The sequence below is a fragment of the Rhinolophus sinicus genome, linkage group LG16, assembly GCF_036562045.2.
Source record: "Rhinolophus sinicus isolate RSC01 linkage group LG16, ASM3656204v1, whole genome shotgun sequence".
In the NCBI taxonomy this organism is placed as follows: Eukaryota; Metazoa; Chordata; class Mammalia; order Chiroptera; family Rhinolophidae; genus Rhinolophus; species Rhinolophus sinicus.
Genome location: NC_133765.1, coordinates 10,776,029 through 10,797,415, shown reverse-complemented (window position 1 = coordinate 10,797,415; position 21,387 = coordinate 10,776,029). Strand labels below are relative to the sequence as shown.

The 21,387-nt window shown below is 43.9% G+C and overlaps 1 protein-coding gene across 3 annotated transcripts in view; it reads right to left on the bottom strand.

The window, feature by feature from the left end:
- KCNJ1 (potassium inwardly rectifying channel subfamily J member 1) overlaps positions 1 to 21,387 on the bottom strand; it is a 29,052-nt gene that overhangs the window by 2,638 nt on the left and 5,027 nt on the right. The window contains exons 2-3 of one of the 3 annotated variants that reach the window (XM_074321420.1): positions 15,089 to 15,240; positions 1,988 to 3,892 (exon numbers count right to left, since the gene is read on the bottom strand). In XM_074321420.1, the coding sequence (XP_074177521.1) occupies positions 1,988 to 2,023 (36 nt within the window). In that variant the 5' untranslated portion in view covers positions 2,024 to 3,892; positions 15,089 to 15,240. Of the gene's footprint in view, positions 1 to 1,987; positions 3,893 to 14,922; positions 15,068 to 15,088; positions 15,241 to 21,387 lie in introns of those variants that run through there. The other 2 variants (XM_019714823.2, XM_019714822.2) reach the window with 2 other exon arrangements.

Here is a 21,387-nt window from a genome sequence, read left to right as displayed (position 1 = left end):
ATTGTTTAAATATAAAGAGGAAAAATAATTACAAAGAGATAAAAATGTTAGGAACCTAAGATAGCGTATATGCAAGTGTTTCTTGATCTTAGACAGTCACACACAACCTTAAAAATGTTTGTGATAACCATTATAATCTGTAGCATGATCTATTTGATAAAATTCTTTAAATTAGCGCTCCCTTTTTCTTTAATAAATTTAGCCTTATGTTAAGCAACATTGTGAAAGCAGAAGCTTGATGCACTGTTCACATTTTTTTGGTAATAGATGAAAATAAATAACTATGAAAAAACCCAGCTCATCTATATACTACATAAATCATCTGTGTACTGCTACTGGCACTCACAAATCAAGAGAAATCCTGATCCAATTCAATTCTCTTATTTATTAAGTGAAGAAACTGAGACTCAGAAAATTTTAACGACGTACCCAAAGTCATGGACCTAACCAGTGGCAGGATGACAGCTAGAGCATAAGGTTCCCTGCTTTTAGTCCAGAAGAACCTCTACCAAGCTGCATCTCAGTTATGAAATTTTATATTCTAACGTTAAATTTCCCTGACACATTTTAAGACAATTATTAGTCAACTTCCTTTTCAACAGAGTTCTTTAATACTTTTGGTCAAATCCTACCATTTGATCTCAGAAGTTTTCTCAGTTGGTCTGCAAGACTGTTCCTACTCTCTCTCTCCATGGTATGCCAAGATTCACTCCCCCATCCCCGCCCCCCCCAAAATAGTACGAAGGTCACCATCAATATCTCACACTTCCTTCCCTGCTCCCAAGCTGAAGGACTGAGGAGTCCTGATTTAAATAATACTCCATAAGGGTATAACCATGTTTTATTTAATCCTCCATCCCAGCTGCTAGCACAGTCTATGGACACTTAGCATTTATTTACAAAAACATAAATGGAATAATTCAGTGAATGATTTCATCTCTTCAAAATACTATCTGACCAATGGTTTGTTATTAACAACCTTATTTTGACTTGCATTTTACAGCAAAAAAGTGAAGGGATTTTTTCCCCAAGCAGCCAAGAATGATGAAACCCAGGTGTCTAAACATGAGACTACCACCTCCCCTAGACTACCACCACTCCAAGGTGTGTCCATCACAGTTAGCAATGTCTTCGTGGTATTTTTAATTAAATGCAAATATGTTTCTAAAATAGATTTCAAAATCCCCCTTCAAAAATGTGTTTATTCATACAAACTAGGAAGCGAAACCAACTTAGTGATAAATTTTAAACAAAACTGATATTCCACAGTGTCTTGTTCATAGTCTTAAACCAGGTGAAACACAAGACACTAACACCAAGTAGAAGGGGTGAAGAGAAAACCACAGTTGTGGTGATTTAAAATTCTGAGGACATAAAAGAAAGAATATGCTACCAGCAGAGCAAACAGCAGTGTACACGTTCAGAGGATCCTGCCCTCATCCCACCCAACCCTCGTTGACCTCAAGTCCCGAGAGAGTATTAGGGGATGGTCCCAAGGGAGGCTCATGGAGGAAGAAAGAGTCTCCTCCTTTCCCAATCTCTCCCTTTTCTCTGCACATACATCCTTTAAACTTGTTTACATTCACTGGGACTTTCTCCCTTTCCCAAGTTTGTGGAAGCTCACGCTGTTGAAAAAGATCTTCATACAGTGGCCCTCACCTAAAATAATAAATTCTAAAGCCAACACTTACCAATTGAATGCACATGCTCTTTGTCATTACATTATAATTTCAGAGATGGCTCCTAACACACCAACTGCTGAGTTTTTCTTCCCCACTACTCTTCTGCTCCAGTCTCTCTTAAATTCATTTCACTTTGGAAGATAAAGAGTATTTCTGTAGAGTGGATAATTACCCCCTGACTTATCTCTGGATAAGTTTGGGTTTTCATGCCTACATTACTAATAAAATATTATCTGCTGGCTTTGCAAAGAGCCGAACCAAAAGCAACCAGCCTATAATGCTTTCCCCAGATGGTCTGCACTTACCAACATCCTAAAAACATTCCGACCTGAAGCATCCATGTCTGGGAAAAGCAACAAACTGGTGTTGGGAGTTGGTTTCTGTATGTGGGCTGATTTTAGACCCAGCTTAATATATTTTAGTCTTTGGTCAGTGGCCTGATGCTAATTTGTATTAGCTTGAAAACACTTCATTGGGTAGTCGAGTTGTGTAGTTTAAACCAAGGCAATTGGTTGTTCTCAGACCAAGCCCCAACCTCGGTATGTATTTTATCTTTTCAAACTTCACATGGCTTGAATACCGTCATGCTAAGACATGACAAACCACCAGCTGAGGTCTCTGGGCAGCAGGCACAGATTGTGTTCCAGCATTTCTCTCCTCTCCTTGCCACACTCTATGGCTCTCTTGGTGTTTCTCGTACGTCAAGCCTAATAACATTTCACCAGAAACAATTAGTTATCATCAATCTCCCAGCCTAGTCTCTGAAACACACTGAGATACTGAGACACAGGTGAATATATAGACATGGGCAAATACATATTTGTAAGATGAAAGTAACATCACACCAGGAAGAAACAAGATACCATGTTAATCTCTCTATACAACAGTCCCTGTTATGTAAGAAACTGAGATATAAAAGCAGCCTTTATTGTTGGATTTATTTTATAAAATCTGGCATTCACTGAAGGTACTTTTCACATGTACTGGATTAGCCAATCCTGCTGATTTATTTATTCAAAGTGTGAGAAGAATTATACCCAGAGAATGCAAGACTACAGGGTAAATTCATCCTCTGACCAAACCCATTATTCACACAGCAGACCCATCATACACAGCACATATCTGACTTTGCCTAGACAATGGCATTTACTCCGACCACAGACAGAGCCAATATGTATTTTTCTGAACTATTGGGTGATTCGAGATTGGCCCTAGTGTCTGGGTTATGTAACTTGCACAGTTTTTAGGTTGCTTTCTATTGAAATCAGTAAATCTTAATAGCAAGCAAAAGGCTCTATATTAGCTAATGTTTACCAAGATATTCTTAGCCTGGCAAAGCAAGTGAATTATTCAAGAATTCAACATTCTTGTTCCATAAACTTTTTGTTTCTTTCTCAGGAAATAAACTGTTTGTAAACTTTCCAAATATTGTGTATATACTTATTGTGTAGGGTTTCAAAGACAAATAGAACTCTGTTCCTGTTCTCAAGTTGCTCACAGTCGAATGAGGAAGTGAGCTCAGTAAATGGGCAATTACAACGTGGTATGATTTGCATGATGCCCAAAGACACATCTTGTACAAAAGATCTATTAGATGGGTATCCACCCTCAGCCAAAACTCTGCAACTGACAGAAAACTCATTGCCTTTATGTGTACATGGATGTCTATCATTATTCAACACTGATGTGTTGATACCAGTGTTGTGTGCCGGGAACCGTGGGACACATCAGGGAAGCAGTCCTTTACCAAATGGACGCAGTCATTGTCATAGTGAGGAAGCTTCCAGTTGCGTGTGGGGGTGGGAGATGCAAATGAGCTGAAAAACAATCAAATGCTGCCTGATAGGGCCAGGATAGGAAATAGAGGGAGTGTTCCAGAGAGCACCTCATCTGAGGGGCAGAGAAGTGTCCTTGAGGCCAAGGCCTGAAGATGGCATTAGAGTCACACCTAATAGGACCTCTATAAATATTTGTTGACCGATGATAAATAAATTAATCAATGAACGAGGTCGGACAATTAAGTTCGCGAATTCATCCTACTACATACCTCATTGCTGAATATCACTACGGTCATCTTTGAAGTACTCCCCTTGGGAAGCTAGTCCACCCTTCAAAGCAATTTTGGAACTCTTTTTCTGGAATGGCCATCAGAGCTGTAGTCGTATTACCCTTGATGTCCTGAATGGCATTAAAATGTCTTCCTTTATCTTCTAGTAAATAAAGAAGTAATTGGGGCTTGATTAGGTGAGTAGGGAGAGTGTTCCAATACAGTTCTTTATTTACTGGCTAAAAACTCCCTCACAGAGAGTGTCATGGGAGCTGGTACATTGTTGTGATGCAAGAGCCGTGAATTGTGGGCAAAAAGTTCAGGTCGTTTTCGTCTAACTTTTTCACACAGCCTTTTCAACACTTCCAAATAGTAAACTTGGTTAACTGTTTGTCCAGTTGGTACAAATTCATAAGGAATAATCCCTCTGATATCAAAAATGTTTAGCAACATTGTTGCAACAAGTTAGTGAATTTAATTGTCAGATCCCGTAAGCATAAAAGCAATGAGTTTGTTGTCACTTATGTGGCTCTCTTTCTAATAGGAATATCTTAGAAAAGACATTCCTGTGGTAATACCAACCACACTGCACTACTGCGTATGTGACAACGACAGGGGCAACAGAAGAAAGAGCATGAAGGAGCTGAATGAAGTGCTGGGGAAATAGATAACAGAGTGCTTGGGGCCTCGGTGAGGCACTGGGCTGGAAAGACAAGCAAGGGCCATGGCCCTCAGCACTTGGTGTGCCATGTGAGGTCATTTTGTTGTAGACCTAGAGGAGAGACTGGTAGAAAGAATACTGGTCTAGTTCTGCTTCAGAGACAACTCATTAAAATTCTAAATAAGTCTGAACTCTCCTCTATTTAACAGCCCTTCAAATTCTTGAAAACAAACATATTTTCTTCCGGAATATCCTTTTTGCCATAAAAATTCACACTCCATTTGCATGCAACACCCATGTCCACCAATCCCTCTTCATTTTAAGTGAGGTATGTGCACAGTTTGTGCTCATTGATGACATTTTAAAAACCAGTACAGAGGCTGTTCTTTTGCATGTATCCACATGAGAATACACCACTATGAATTTGGGGTTTCCTATATAATACTTACCACACTGCCTCCTTCCCACCCCAGCACACTCAGCAAACACTATATCAGAGAGAGGAGGGCAAAGAGACATTCCTTTTTATTATCTCTTCTTCAGAATTATGAAGGCTATCATTTCTCCATACAGATAAAAATACATTTACTATCATCTGCCTTTTAGTCAAACCTCTCACAACTCATGCACAGCCTAAGTTCCCTTTGTGATGTTTCCGAGAGTCAACATTATATGTCAGAGGTAGAAAATATGAGTTATGGGTCTGGAGAGCAGAAGTCAAATGATTTTCTGTAGTCCCTTTGCAATGTTGGTAGAGAAGTAATTCAAGTTTCAATGAAAATGTACTGCTTTGTTTCAGAGCAATCAATTGAATCAACACACATTTCTTAAGGACTTGCCATAGCAAGGCATGACATGGGATTATGGCACATGGTCTCTTCCTTCTTAGCCAATATAATCAAGCAAACACTCTATTTATTGAACATCTCCTATGTACTGAGTGCTAGGACAGGAAACCCAAAAGGTAACACTCCCTGCTCTCAAGTTTTAAGTGAGTAATTCAGGTAAGTAATTCAATAATTGCAGTGCAGCAGGTTTGCTTCCCTGAAAGGGTTGAGCACATGGCTTTAAAGCAGCCACCAAAGAGGAGACCCAACAGACTAGATGTCAAGCTTATACTCTTCAACACACCTTTGCTAAGGAGCTAAAATAAATGCACCTAACTAAGATTTCCTGTTTTCTATGAAAATGGTCTCAAGCTACTGGAGGATAGCCACCCAGCTGGATTTGCAAACATTCAGAGCCCTGAGGAGCATCAAGCCATCTAGCTCCCCGGACCTCTTTCACGTCTGGAATCTATTGTAGACAGAAGGCATTGTTTGTCTTTTGCTCAGTAATTCTTAGAGAAGTGATTTCTGCTGTCTTCAGCAATATCAGGCAGCTCACTTGGGGTCAGCATGGGTTCTTAAATAGAACTTGGCAAGGTTGGTGGAAACAATTTTTTCTGGCCTCATGGGCATGTAAAGGAGCTTTAGGACACTTCCAGGCTAGATGGGGGAATGCACTTTAGGACTATCCCACCTTTTCCTCGGGGTGAGTGTCCACACAGGCCCTAGATAAACGATGTGTCTTATATCCAGGGTGGGAATGCTGCACGAGCCTTCCTGGGTGCCTGGCTCCATCCAGAGAAGAGAGTTTGGGAACAACAGCCAGGGAATTGCAAGGTCTATGGGTCTTGGTGCTCGCATAAGGCTCGCCGTGTTCTGTAGACATCTGTGGTCCAGTAGAATTGTCTGAATAACTACAGAGTTGTGCCAGGCAAAGGGACCAAAAGAGGATGGGAGTTCTGGTCAGGATGTTCATGGCACAGGTCACAACCAAAGGCAGTGTGGCCGAGTGGAAGGAACTCCATCGTGGGTAAGTGCAGACATAGATCTGAACCACAGTAGTGTCATTTAATGGCCAGGTGACCTAAACAAGCCACTTAGCCTTACTGAGCCTCAGTTTCCTTACCTATGAAATGGTTGTAATAATATATTTTCAAAGGTTGTAGTATGTTTTAAATGCAATTGCATATACAAAGTTCCTAAAACACAGTACTCAATGCAATAAATAGTAGCAACTGCTATTCGTTTGAAAATTGAAACTTGAGCAGCAGTTTAACCAGGAGTGGCTGACCCAGGCCATTTGGGGTCTCATATACAGAGTCTAATGGGCTGTGTTGGAGATGATAGCCAAATGAAGGAAAAGGCTTCTAAGAGAGAGTGACCATGGTTGTGACAATTCATCAATGTCTATGAACTATCCTGGCAGCAGAGCCCATCCTCCAATGTGAAAGAGAAGACGTGGGAACTGCCAATGTGTTTTATGAAGGATTTGTCTATGATCAGGGCAGAAGCCGTATCTTGGAGAGGTGAGAACAGGGAGAGAATTATCAGGGGCAAAGCTAACCAGGGCCATGGTACCCAGGGGCAATGCTGTCCTCTCTCACCACACACATTAACTAGGATTTGATGGTATTGCTGACAACATACGTATGCCCACTGAAAAGGAGAAAAGCAGCCCCGATGTTAGAGAGCCGGCCTGGCCCTAGGTCTTGGTGTTCTCCGGTCAAACACAATTTCATAGAACATCAATATCAGACGAGGCCACTTCATAATCATGGCTGAACAGACAAAAACTTGAACATTCCAAACCATAGAAACAACCAAAATATCCCCCTTTCCTGGCTGTGATGAGTGACCGCTGTTTCTTCACAAATAACAGCTATAGCCTCACAGCAGTCTTCTCTCCTTCTAGATAAGATTTATTAACATCTCAATCATAGAAATCCCCCTACTTCCTGACATCGAACCCAGAACAAAGCACTGTTTCCTTAAATATTCCCCAAATCACCTAAAACCAGTCCAAATCCTATGTAAGTGCTTTCTAACACTCTCCAGTGAGGCTCCCTACGGTTCTTCATGGTGTGTGTTCTCACCAGCTACAAAAAGCCAACTTCTTCACCTACAGTTGAACTTCTACAGCCAACTTCTTCACCTTCTTCACCTGGTGCTCTTTGACTGGAAGGCATTGCCACCACAAAGGATGTGAGGGCACACAAAAGAGGAAGTGTGACTAAGATCATAAAGCCATTATGCAAGCCAATTGGTGAGAACCAATTCAATTCCATTGCTTCCAAGTCACACTAACGTATGTACACTTTGTACATATGTTTGCTTTTGTATCAGGATGTGAAGAATCAAGGAAACAACCAAATTTAAGTACAAAAAGTCATTAAAATTAGTTAAAATTTTCAAGTTCAGGTCTTCAATTCTATCTAGCTCACTTGTTTGCCAGGGCCTTAGGTCATTCTAAGATAATTATACTCTCATCACAAAGACCTGTACCTCTTCATGTCACCTGGCTTGGGTCCCGGTGGGAAGTGTCAGGAGGCGTGATGTTCCCACCATTCCAGCCAGCCTGGGAGCTAGTGAAGCTGGACCCAAGAACAGTGTCCGCAGGATCTTACCAGCCTTTGGTGGCAGCATGGATTTGTTGTGGAGTCAGAAACCTACGCTTTGGAAGCTGACACTTATTCTGTGTTTATTTTCAATATCGTTTTCTTATTGTTCTTTATAATTGTTTCTTAAAGTATTTTGAAAATGTAGCATGTCTCAGCTATGCAAATAAAGACCAAAAGGGGATACTTCATCTCTGCCCATCTCAGCATTTTGAAGAGAGAACAACAAACACATCCTTGGGGGCCATGAAGAGTGGTGACAGCAGAGTGGGAGAGCCCTACAGGACATGAGAAACTCACAGACACAGAGTTGGATCTACGTGACTTCTAGTCCAGAGACTTTCTAAGAATTCTTCTCTTCTAAACTTCAGGAGTTCTGCACTTTTCTAAGGGAAGGCATTGCTTTATTGGGTGTGAGTGGACTGAGCCATGTTTAAAATGGTAAACGAATGCAAAAGTGAAGACGCATAGTTCAAAATGAATGAAGAAAAAGACCAAGGCTGAGAAAAATCTCTGGAGAGTGTGAAATGGCAACAAAAACTGCCATGGAGAATTTCAGTACCCCGCTCCCAGCTCCAGGAGACAGTTGCAGTCTGTGTGAACAGCGCCCCCTAGAGCACAGTGCAAATGGTGTCCCCTGGAGCTCTGAAATTATCCTGTCCCGGAAAGCCTACTGTGTGGCTCCCACACAAGTGCAAAATCTCTTACATGCATTAACATATTTAATTCTCACTATAACCCTATGAGGAACTGAGATTCAGAGAAGTTAAGCAATTTGACAAAGGTCACAAAGCAGAAAGGCAAAAGAGAAAAAAGATCTAGAAGAATCTAGATCTGCCTGACTGAAGAAGAAGGCCTTGCTTTTAAGCCCTATGGCGTACTCAAAATAGTTAATAAACAATGTAGAGGGAAGACAAACATTTATTCAGAACCTACTTACAGTGCACCAAGAATGGTGACTTTCCATACATTTCCTTACGTAACATAGAGATCACATACGAGGATAAGAGTTGGCAAGAGACCAGACCTCTTTCAGATACTGAACCTGAAAGGAGAGTGAGGGTCTAGATTAGTGGAGAGGAGACAGGTTCCCAGGGATAAGGAAAAACCTGAGCAAAAACATGGAGAAAAGAGAGGGTGGGGGCCCCCTGGAGAGGGCACAGGATCGACTGGATTAGATCCGAGGGTACATGTTGGAGGAGACGGTCACAGGCCCTGATAGTGGGAAGGGCCTCCTGATGCCAGGCACAGTTCAGAAATGGTCATAATGCTGAAGTAATTAGGAAGCAGCTATGGAGGCAGCTGAAGATGTTGTTCTGTTGAGCACTGTACTTACTTTGGAAGCTTCTAGAGATTGTCTTGGCTTTAGCTCCTTGTAGGTAATGGTCTGAAGTGATGGGAATTACATCTCCCACGTGGAGACATCTATAGACATCGACGGGTGCAGTTACTGCATCTTCCACAGTCAGAGGTTTGTTGTGGTGATGAGGGCTAGTGTGGGAGGATGGGGAGCTTCCCCCCAGTGAATGAAGAGCATCTGCCAGTGATGATGAGCTGAGCCCTGGGTACTCACTGCTCTAGCAGAGGGCAAAGCATCCTGGCCTGGAGGCAGTCAGCTCAGCAGTGTTTATTGATTGGCAAAGTCATGCCTAGGCAACAGACTGGGGCTACAGAGACGAGAAGACACATTGGCCCAGCCCTGCCTCATACCAACTATAGAAACCTGGGCGAGTGGCCCAACATTTCTGAGCCTGCCCCACATGCTATTTCCCGTGCTGGGAACCCTGGCCCTCTACTCTCCCCTCCAGGTTGACTTCTTATTTTTAACTTAAATGTCATTTCTCAAAAAGAAACTTAAACATCAGTTTCTCAAAGAGAGGGGAGCTCCTGACCACCTCCCTCCCCATTTAAGTCAAGTTTCCCCTTCCACAATATTTTATTGTATTCTTTACTTTTCATTTGTAGTATTTACAGTGATTTTAACTGACAAACATACTTGTGTGCTGGTCTGGGGGCAGTGATCCTATCCATCTACTCCACTACTGTATCTCCAGTGCCCACCTAGCTCAGTGTCAGGCAAAGAGTAGATGCTCAATAAATAATTGCCAAAAAATAAATAAATACAGTAAGGTATGAATGCTTCAGAGTGCTTCATTTTCAGAAGGGGCTGTGGAGAGGGGACTGGAGCATAACACCACTCTCCAGTGGTGGGACTTGGTCTCCGAGCACTCGCATAGGTGGATGATTGGATTATGGACAGACACTTGGCCTAAGTGGCCTTGTAGCCTTGGGCTCATCACAATCTAATCCTTATCAGCTTTCTTGTAGCCTGGATTGTCCAGTGGCTCATTTACTGAGAAGGCAACATGAACATCAAGACACTTACCTCTGTCTGAAGAGGTTCAGGAGATGATTTTCCAAGCTTCATACACAAGGTCTGACAATTATGTTTGCGAACTCATCCTAGTAAAAGTGCTACACACCTCATTGCTGAATATCACTATAGTCACCTTTGAAGTACTCCCCTTGGGAAGCTATGCACCGACGGCAGCACCTAGGCCACCCTTCAAAGCAATTTTGGAATGTTTTTTCTGGAATTCAGAGCTGTCGTCATATTACTCCTGATGTCCTAAATGTCATAAAAAATGTCTTCCTTTCAATATTTCCTTTATCTCCTGGTAAAGAAAGAAGTCATTGGGGGCCAGATCAGGTGAGTAGGGAGGGTGTTCCAATACAGTTCTTTGTTTACTGGCTAAAAACTCCCTCACAGACAGTGCCGTGTGAGCTGGTGCATTGTCGTGATGCAAGAGCCATGAATTGTTGATGAAAAGTTCAGGTTGTCTCACTTATTCATGCAGCCATTTCAGCACTTCCAAATAGTAAACTTGGTTAAATGTTTGTCCAGTTGGTGCCGATTCATAATAAATGATCCCTTTGATAACAAAAAAGGTTAGCAACATCGTTGTAACAAGTTCGTGAATTTAATTGTCCGACCTCGGATGAATGAAACTTGGAATGGTGAACAAGAGGTGCAAGGTTTGGAATTCCCCTTGTTGGGCTTGGAATTGCTAAATTGCCTTTGTTAGGACTCAGACTGGGGTGAAAGCATAGTAGGGAAAATACCTAGTAAAGCACAACAAACATAGTTGCTGTATGGAGAGAGAAGACACGTTTCTACCAAATCCTGTGTGATATTTCAGTCTGTCCCAGGAACAGATGGGACCCCTCCATGCAGGAAAGCATTATTAAAAGGGTGAGCTCTGCCTCCAGTGGATTCTGACCCCAACTCAAGTTCCCAGACCTCTCTGAGCACTCAGGCCAGACATCCTGAGGGTCTCTCTCTTAACTGATGAATTCTAGTTTCTGATGAACTTACAACTGCAAATTAAATTAACACAATGATCCAATGGCTTTTCTAGTCATATGGCCTTTATTCTCATTCCCATTTTAAAATAACTCCATTACATTGAAAATATCATTGTATATCTCTAGATACGTAATCTTAGACTGAAAACAATATATGGTGTTCTCAAAAGATGATATGTGAACAGAAATTGCTTGTATACAGTAAGTCATATTACATTAAGATGTTAGGTATTTAAAGGAATCCTTTACTGAATTATTTTATAAAGTGAAGGATAGTTTTTGCAAATAAAATAATTATCCCTCACTTGTTTATTTACCTTGTAAAAGTTTGTGTTGGGGGAAAGTTTGTTTTTCTGAAAACTGGATACATCTGCAATGAAACAATTCTGAAATGTCATCTATTGAGCCATCCACCTCAAATGGCACTAGAGATTAATAAAAAAAAAAAGTTTAAATGTTTAAAGAAAGTTGTATTTATTATGTGTGCAGAGAGCCTGGTATTAGTCTGACCCTTCTAGTTCTATGTGGCTTAGGTTGTTATATTAATTCAGTCTTTCCAACCTAGAAATGAATGAATTCCATGTGGACTGGAGGCGCTGAACATAGTTTTCCCTGTGCGTCTGCAACAAGTACACTTTGTTTTTAAGAAAATATATAGAATTGCAAATTTTGGCAACTTATAAAATAGGGGAATAATTCAGCTAATGCTTTGAATATAGGCATTGGGAAACTAGTATTCATGATGCTGTGCGCATGGCTAAAGGTGTTTGTGTCTGTGTAGCCCAGCTCTGGTTGGGGAAGGGATTCTGGGTGTGATGCCTTCTGGTCCCACAATCTAGCTTATGTTTGAAGTTTCCCTGTCACAGCCCCATCAAGTAGCCTACCAGACAGGATTGAAGAAGTGGGTATACTAGTTCTAATACTGAGTACTACATAACCTCTCAATGTGTCAATGTTCTCATCTGAAAAATGGGGACATTCATTTCAATCTTACAGATGGCTAGAAAGAGCTTAGACAACACCTAGGCATGGAAAATGATCAAGCTTTTAACACCTGCAGTAATACCACCTTCAGCTCCAATTTCTCCTTCAAGTTCCAGTGGTGCATTGAATGAAAGATGCAGTCATGCCATTATCTGTGATGTCTTTAATTCTGGGCATCTCTGTACCAGTATCCAGGCTGCAATAGCATCACACTTCCCAGAAAGGTCCTGAGAAGGGCAAGGCTTCAGGATAAACCATGGGGCAGTGGATTAGTTTTTGTTGGTTCTACTGCTCTGCTCTGGGGAGCTTCTGAGGGTCAATGATTACCAGCTTTGGCTTGCGTTCTGCCGAGCCATCACAGTTGCATTAATGGGGCGGCACGTCACCCACCCTCCCATGTCCAAGAGCTTTCTGGGAAAGCCCTGGAGGCAAAGGGAAGCAGAGCCAACAGCCTCGGTGACCCTGTTGTTCCATTGCCATAGACGGCTCTTGGGCCCAAGCTGGATTCTTCTCTCAGGGGGTGGGGGCACTTCCTGACACGGGGCAGAGCCCACCCTAGGAAGCCCTCCCAGAATGGGGACACTGCTGCAGAGACTTCCCACCTGGATCCTCACAAGGAGCTACTCCAGTAAATGTCATGAACTGCTCTTGACAAATTCTCGTGTCTGCCACTGAAATGAAGAGGGTAAGCAGGATGAGTCACATCCCAGACCTTAGAGCCACACCAGGACAGGGAAAACATAGGTCCTCACTGAGACCCAGCTCCTGAGAGAGGCCAGTGGAGCCTACAGCTGACCTGCTGACGCACGTTCTCTCATTCCTTTCGTTTCTTTTTACTCAATGGTGTGTATAATGACCTGGAAAAGGTGAAGTTAGATTCCACTTTATTTCCTCTTATTTGCCCTTCTATCATAATCAAATCAAAAGAAGCTTTTCCAACTCAAAAACGTTACTTGGCCTCTCTGAGCTGCAGTTTTTCATAAAAATTGGTGATGATAGTTTATTTGTTATGAGGATTAAATTGAAAATATACATGTGCACACAAAAACAAATGTTTATAGCAGCATTATCTGCCCAGTAATAGCCCCAAAGTGGAAACTACCCAAATGTCAATCAATGGGTGGACAAAAAATAAACCATGGCATATACATACAATGGAATATTATTTGGCCATAAAAAAGAATACTGACGCATGCTCAATGTGGAAGAACCTTAAAAACGTGCTAAGTTCAAAAAGCAAGCCAATACAAATGTCTATAATAGGTAAATCTATAGAGAAAGTTAGATTGGTAGTTGCCAGGATGTGGGTTGAAGGGGGAAATGGGAAATGACTGCTAACGGATATGATGTTTCTTTTTGAGGTGATGAAAATATACTAATATTGATTGTAATGATGCCTATTGTACAACTTTGTGAATATACTAAAAAACCATTATTGTGCATTTAAATGGGTGGATTGTGTGACATGGGAATTAGATCTCAATCAAGCTGGTACAGAAAAAATACACATGTCAAGTGCCTGTTGCTTAGAAGGGACTCAGCAAACTCCCCCTCCCATCCTCATCCCTCTGCATCATTTCTTCTACTTCTCTTTCTACTTCTTCCTCCAGCACCAGCCAGAAGCACAACCCTGGCTGGGCCCTCAGCTGAACTTGTCACCTCCCTCCTGTAGCAAATGGTCACTGTGATTCTGGAGGCACAAAAATCAAAATGATGTTCTTGGTCACAAATGCCTGGGGGTACAGAAAGCATTTTTCCGCTTATCCTCACTCTTAAACAGAAGTTCTCCTAGCACATGGAGAAACATCTCTTCTCCCGGTATCTATGGGAGAGAGTCTTTTTCCCCACCTGTCCAGGTGGAGCGATGAGCAGAGCATCCCCCCATCCACCCTCACCTGAGCTCCACAGGATTGAGAACGATGCACAGCTGGCAACTCCAGGTGAAGCCCCATCTCAGCTCTGCCCACTGGCCCCTCACACCTCCCAGGGCCATAGGTTGGGCTAAAGTCATGCACTTGGAAGCCAAGTATGCATTTTCCCCAAGCATGGCAGGCCTACAGACCGGGTCCATCTGATGGGATACCTTGGAGATGGGGGAGGGGGTTTCACATAGCTTTGGCCCCACCTGCTGCACCACAGCCCCAGACTCACTGTACCCTCTCACACTCACTCATCCTCTCTCAAACTCTCATGGGAGCTCAATTTCATGTCCTCCCTCTCTCCTTCTCTCAGTCCATTTTAAAATTTTAATTATTTTTTTTCTAGCATTTTGTCCCTTGTCCATAGCCCTTGTTCTAGTTCTGGAGTCAGTGACATTAATAATCCAATTCTTTTTGAAACAGGCCTCTCTGGAGTCTCCACACTACCTCACAGATAAGCCAAATCCCACACGACCATTTCAAACCCCTCCTTGCCCCATATCCCCGCATACCATTTCTTCCCTCCTGCCCCACGCACAGAGGAGAGAGGCAGGGACTCAAGCATGACTGGGAGGGGTGGGCAGGTCTTTACTGCTTCCTTGAGTGACAGCTGGGCTGAGTGTGGAGTCCACATTCAGGGCCTCTCACAGGATGAAAGGAAACCACGCATTCTGTGTTCCCAGAGGTTGGCCCCTTTCTCAAAGGCAGGGCTGGGTGTTCCTTGTGTGCTTCCTGAACAAGGATTATTATCAAGAGCAAGAGAGAATGCACCAGGCCATCCCTACTTTAATTTCAGTTGCCTACCTTAAAAAAATACTCACCTGGATTAACATAAGTCAAAATGACTGTGTGATGACACACCATCAGGACCAGACCTGGATCTTACTTAGGATCATAAATAACTAATGGTTTGGGGGGCAGAAACTAAAGGATAGCCCTGTCCTCTTATGAGCACTATTTCCTCTGGAAGGAAACGAGACAGTCTACCTGGGGAATGCGTGCAGGCGCCCCGCTGTCTCTCGGCTTGAAACACGTGCTCCAGAGTCTGACTTGAGTTCCAGCTCTGCTGCTGACTGGTGCGTGACTGAGCTGACCGCCTGTGTTCCTACAGAGCTCTTTTCCCAATGTAATCGATTAACCTGGAAAACAACAAGAAAAGAAAAGTCGGTAAGAAAAGCTAATGAGCAATAAAGACCCCGGAGCTCATTGTGAGTTGTTTATGTTTGCTTGCTTTTTTTTTGGATGTGTCAGTCTTGCTGCTCTGCCCAGACCTAAATTGTCACTTTCCTCACCCTTCTATACTCCCAATAACTTTTCAGAGATGGGATTTTTCCCCATAGCGTTTTAGATCTGGCATGGTCCATCTTGCTAAGGCTCCCTGAGCTGTGCTGAGCCGTATGAAGAAGAGGAGTTGGAAAGAAGACCACCAGGAACTGCGAAGAGATGGACAACTGGCTTTAGCACTGACCAAAATGCTGGCTCCCTGGCACTTGAAGGGTGGTGACGTCTGCGCTCTAGGCAGCACTGGGGTTGGCAAAGCCAAGATGGGGTTTAACAGGTGCCTGAAGATAGAGGAGGGATAAGCTGTAAAATGGTATAGACCTGGCTTTAAACTCAACTCTTCCTACTTGTCAACAAGATAAATTCCTTTGTGTCTCTGAACCTGAGTGTTCTCCATCCAAATGGAGATAAGAATACCTGTTTCACAACGCTGAAACAGGATCCAGTGTCAAAACACCCAGCAGAGGGTCCAGCAGAGGGAAAACTCATCAATGTCAGCTTCCTTCCTTGCTTAGTTGGGCTGAGGAGCCCTGATGAAGAGACAGCCAAAGGCTGAGCTGGCATTTGGGGAATAATTTTAACTCCCAGGTCTGGGTTTGAGCCGGTGGCAGCTGGCTCTCCCTCCAGATCCAAGGGCAACCTCGGAAGTGCCTTCACAAACTACAGAGGAAATGCAGGGAAGGGAGTTTAGTCCTGCCTAGGGAGATGGCAGGCCTTGGAAAGGATTCTCTGCAACCTTATCCCCGTCCTCCCTGAGTCATCAAGAAGGCTTTCCCACCAGAACCTCTGGGAGAGGAAAGACAGCGGGCTCTGGGCTGCTTTAAAGGGGACTGCAAAGGGGCATTTTTGCATACATGAAGCCCAAAGGGAGAAGTCTTTGTTGATCTGGCTGCTAGAGAAAAATAAACAAAAGGGACAAAAGGCTGATGATCAGAAAGAAAAAGATTGCTCATAGAATTATGAGATTAGATTAGACCATGAAGATCCAATTGTAGCAGCCCAATTAAATTTCCTCTGAGGTTAGCGTGACCAGCCTTCCAGATCCAGAGGCAGCTGGAGCACAGGGCTTGGTGATGGACGCCCATCCCGATCCTTTTTCTAAGAGCTGGTAGCAAGGGTTCAGATCCCATGACCAGTGGGCAGGTGTGAGAGGTACACCTCCCACCTCCGGCATACTGGGGCAGCACACCTGGGTTCTGTCATCTTGGGGGGAAATTCCTACTATAAAAATTTTTTCCTAATGTCCACTTCTTTTCCTTCTTAGTACTTAGCACAACTTATTTAATATTTATTTTGTTTAATTTGGGCCAACCTCAGCTCTGTAAGTGCCGCAATCGCCCACTACGTTAATCGAAACCTTGAGAAAGAGAGAGAGAAGTTGCAGCTGAACACATTTTTTTACTTGCTCAACCAACTAATGACCAAATAAATGTCCAGGGATGGTGTGAAAACTACCTGTGGTGAGTTCCTAAATGCCAACAACACTAATGGGTGACAGGGCGATAGTGTAGTTGAATAAGTCAACAGTACAGCACCATATTTTATTGACGATTAGTCATTGTTACTATAGCATATGGCTAACACTGGCTACAGTTAGTGTTTATTGAATTAGTGAATTGATGAATGAATGAAAAATGGGAACGGGTATATGTCAGTGTTATTTGAAGATGAAAGGAGGCAACTGGCAATTAATGAACATGCCACAAAGTTTTATTGAATCTAGTTAATCCGAGGGTAGTTTTTTTATGGATCAAGAATAACTAACATTTATGAATATTACTATGTTCCAAGCACTCTCCAGGTGCAAACTCGAAGGTTATAACTACTCTCTGACAGAGACAGCATCATTATTATTCCCAGTGTATAGAGGAGAAAACAAGAGATCAGAGAAGCCAAGTTATTGATCCAAGTTCACAGAGCTGGAAAGTTAGAATGCAGTCGACTGTAATTTCAACTGGTGTGGATGTTTCCACCTTCAGTTTAATTATCGCAAGAAACTCGTTAAAATGCATCCCTTCCAATGAGACTTTCTTTAGCCCAGATGGAAGACTGGTGATGTGTTCTCTAAAAGGTCTTCATACCGCCAGGCAGATCACCTCTCATATGTGCTTGGAGGCATATGGTGGGGTTTGATTTTACTTTACGGAATTGGGGCTGAAGGATTGAAATTACTACAAGGGCAAAAGAAGAGACACTTATTGAATGTCTTCCACGTGCCAGAAAAGGGTAGGGGCTTTGCAGAAAGTATTTCATTTAATCCTCATGGAGATCTCGTGAAGTACGTATAATGATCTCTATTTTACAAAAGAGGGAACTGAGGCTTAAGGAGGTTAAATAAATAGCTTATAATGAGGCAGAGCTGCGATGGGAACCCAAGTCTTCCTGGATCCTTCTAACACAAGGCTCATACATGGGTGAATTCTGATCTAAGGTAGGGGCAGAAAACCAGGAGCCTAGGTAAAGAACAGACCCCCCAATTCTGTGTCCTTCTTTCTTTCCTTCCTTGTCCTTCTTTCAATAAATAGTTATTGAGAGCCTGTCACATGCTGAGCTCTGTGCTAGGAGCTGCGGAGATAGCATTAACAAGATTGATATTCAGGGAGGCAGAGAGCGCTAGACAGATAATAAAAAAGAACCAAATAAACACGGTAATTATAGATTGTGATAAGGGCTAAGAAAGCCACAGTAACTAGGGTGACCTTGAAAAGTGTCGGTAAGTAGAAGGGCACTGGGTGCCAAAGGTGGTGGGAGTAGCAATGCCAAAATGAGAGAGGACACGTACTCATGCAGGCTGGGGGGCAAGCTCAGACTCTGCCTCCTCACAAGCCTCCCAGGCTGGGTGGTTTCCCTCCCCACCTACAGCAGTACCCGCTGGCACCTGCTGAGGGCGCTGCTCAGAGTCGTAGGATTTCAGACAGACTTAGGAAACCTCGGGAAGGAGGCCTGCCTCTACCCGGGATGGGCACAAATCAAGCGGCAGTTTTCCCATCTGTCAAATGAAAATACTAATATCCACCTCGCAGGGCCATCATGCAGATCAAATGATGTAGTGTCTGGGAGAATTCAGGTGGATGAGTGACAAACTGCATAAAAGTGAGATGGGATTGTAGCAAGAGGGAACAGTCAGACACACGGAAGAACTTTTTGACTGAAAGGACGATATGATGCTGAGGCAGGTTTCCAGTGAAGAATTCACGTGTAATTGACAACGTAAAATAGAAGCAATGTCTGCTTCAAGTAAGTACCTGACACTTCACAGGCTTCGTAGTGTGGAATGAGTAAGTGTAGAAATGAATGAATTTTTAAACAGACATGACTTGCAGCCGAGATGGCTTAAGGAACTCGGGAAGTCTCTTTGCTATTACTAGGTCAGGGATTCCAGAAAATTGTCTATAAAGAAAAGTGAAGGCATTACCAATTGGAATATTGAAAATTAGCTCACTGCCACTGCAAGGGTAGCCCACATCAGCTTGACCAAGAAGGGGCCTGGAGACACAACAGCCTGGAGACTCTTACTGCAGGTGAGGAGATGGCAGGGTGCAAGGACAGCAGAAAGAATACAACTTTATCTGGAGCTGCTCAGAATAGCGAGAGGGAGGGTGGCTCTGAAACCCAGGTGTGATATAGAGGAAAGATCCATGGGAACCACATGACCCAGCTCTCCACTGACCAACTTGTGTGACTGGGCCCATCCACAGCCCCTCTCCTGGTGCAATAATTTCCTTCTCTTGGATGTGGGGGCTACGTTGCTGGAGCCTGCCTGCCTGCAATCGTTCGAAAAGCAAAGATATGCTATGCACAATGTCCAGGAATACTTCTGTTAATTCTGGCGCAGGGACAGTCAACCATGTGAGGCAAAACCAGCCTCCTTCTGTCAGATGTCCTGTCTTCTCTTCATCACCAGTCACAGACAGGGTCTAGAAATGGCTCAGCATCTGGTCTCTAGTCACCAAATAAATATACATGGATGGCGTTTACTGTATCTGCGTTTGCAAATTAGCCTGCCTGGGGTCTGGCTGTTAGAGTCCCTGGGGCTCCCCCCCACCCACATGGCTAAGCAGGCAAAGACAGGAGCTACTGCGCTGCCAGCTTCCGAGCACCAGCTGGGGGGATTAGAGAGGACTGCTTCCTGAAGCGGCACTCCCTCAGCTCAGCTTGTGCCCGAGGACGAATGATCAGGGACCCAGCTAGGGGTTGGGGGTCAGTTGAGATGGCACCATGTAGAGAAGTGTGCTAGAGGGTTTAGAACAGGACAAGAAACATGCTGGAGTGAAGAGGCAAGAGATTCGAGCAGCAGCTGGGCAAAGCAGAAGGCAGGGCAGGGAAGAGGAGGAGAGGAAACGCCTTGACTATTGGCTGCCGGAGGTTTATAGCAGTTCTGGGGTCGCTGCGGCCTCAGGCAGAAAGGAAGCTGCAAGGCTCATTTATGAGGCAGACCCAGGCAGCATGAAGAAAGACTTAACCAGGAGAGGGAACCCAAAGTGGCTCTCCCTGGTCCGCACTTAAACTGTGTGTCATTAGAAACATATTTCTCCTCCTTTGAGGCACCACAGAGAGTGGAGTCACTGGGGACTCACCTCCACGGTGAAAGAACACAAGACCAAGAGTGAGGGGCTCATGATAAGCCCCTTCTAAGACAGTGGGGAAAGACTTCCAAGAGCACCAAGCCATGCCATGCCTGTAGACAAGTGGCCCTACACCACCTTCCAGAGAGATGGACGTAGGTTCCATGACTTTATAAGGAACGTGGCCAGAAGTTTATGTCCATTTCCCTCTGAAATCTACCTGTGCCTCTCAATTGCTCTACAGACCAAGCTTCTTCCTGACATCCAGCCCAAATCCTTAGGCCGAGATTTGATTCTATGTCATTCTGTCATCTGTAGGTATGAGAAAACCAGCCCCTTCACATGTCAGCAATTTTGGCCTACCACCCTCAGCCGAGCTTCTCAAATGACAACCTGTTTCCCAACCTCACTTCACTGTCCCTGCAGTCAGACCGTGGGAAGAAACTGGCCTATTTCACGCCCTGAGCACCAATCTCCCCAGTCACGTCACTCCAGGTGCCAGCTTGGACTGGGCCACTTCCCCTCCCTCTCCACACCCCTTCCCTCACTGCCGCAAGAGAGTTAAAGAAGCATCTTTGTGGAAATCCAAATCTGCAAACACCACCATAGGCTGTAAGACACCCAGCCAAAGGAACATATGTATTAATAAGAAGGGAATAAAATCCAAATCCTGTACACACTTTTCTCCACTTCTCGGCTACCCTTTTTCTCCAGAGGGCTTCATCCAGTCTGGGCCTTAATAGAGGTGAGCATCTACACTGGCTAGGGAAGGAAACCTTGGGTTCTCACACAGTGGATTTGGACAGAGGATTCTCAGACCTGGGCCACGTAAGCATTGGGTTAGGATCTCTCAGAACTCCTTTGCTCTTCTCTATCTAAAGAGATGGAATGTTGGAAGAAAAGATGAGCTTTCTCTCCCGAACCACGCCATTCCACTGGGGCTGCCCAAGAAGCAGACTGGGCCAGAGAGACCCCTCAGGTACAATGTGCCTGTCGTTCATGCTTGTCCTCCCAGTGAGATGGGAACTTCTGCAGGGAAGGGACTGTGTCTTTACTCTTTAGCAATGTCTGGCCTTCCACAGAGGTTTTCTTAGTGACCCTCTGACCATTTCTGTGACTTATCTCTGAATCCGACTCAAGCCCTCCCTCCTCAATGCATAATTAATCAGTGGTCCGTCCCCTGACAGCATCAGAATACCCCGGTCCCTGCAATGGTCGAATGCACCTTCCAGCACAAGACTGGGACCATGCTTATCTCTCCAGACATCTCATCACTGGACTTGGACTCCAAGGGGCCAGATTTCAGGGAGTCTTTCCCTATGAGAAGCTAACAACAGTTAGTCATAGTTTCCCAGTACTGTTGAACTCTTCAAGGACAAATGGCAGATCTGGATAGAGCCAGAAAGTTCCCAAGAATTTAATCAAGGGCAGTGAAGCATG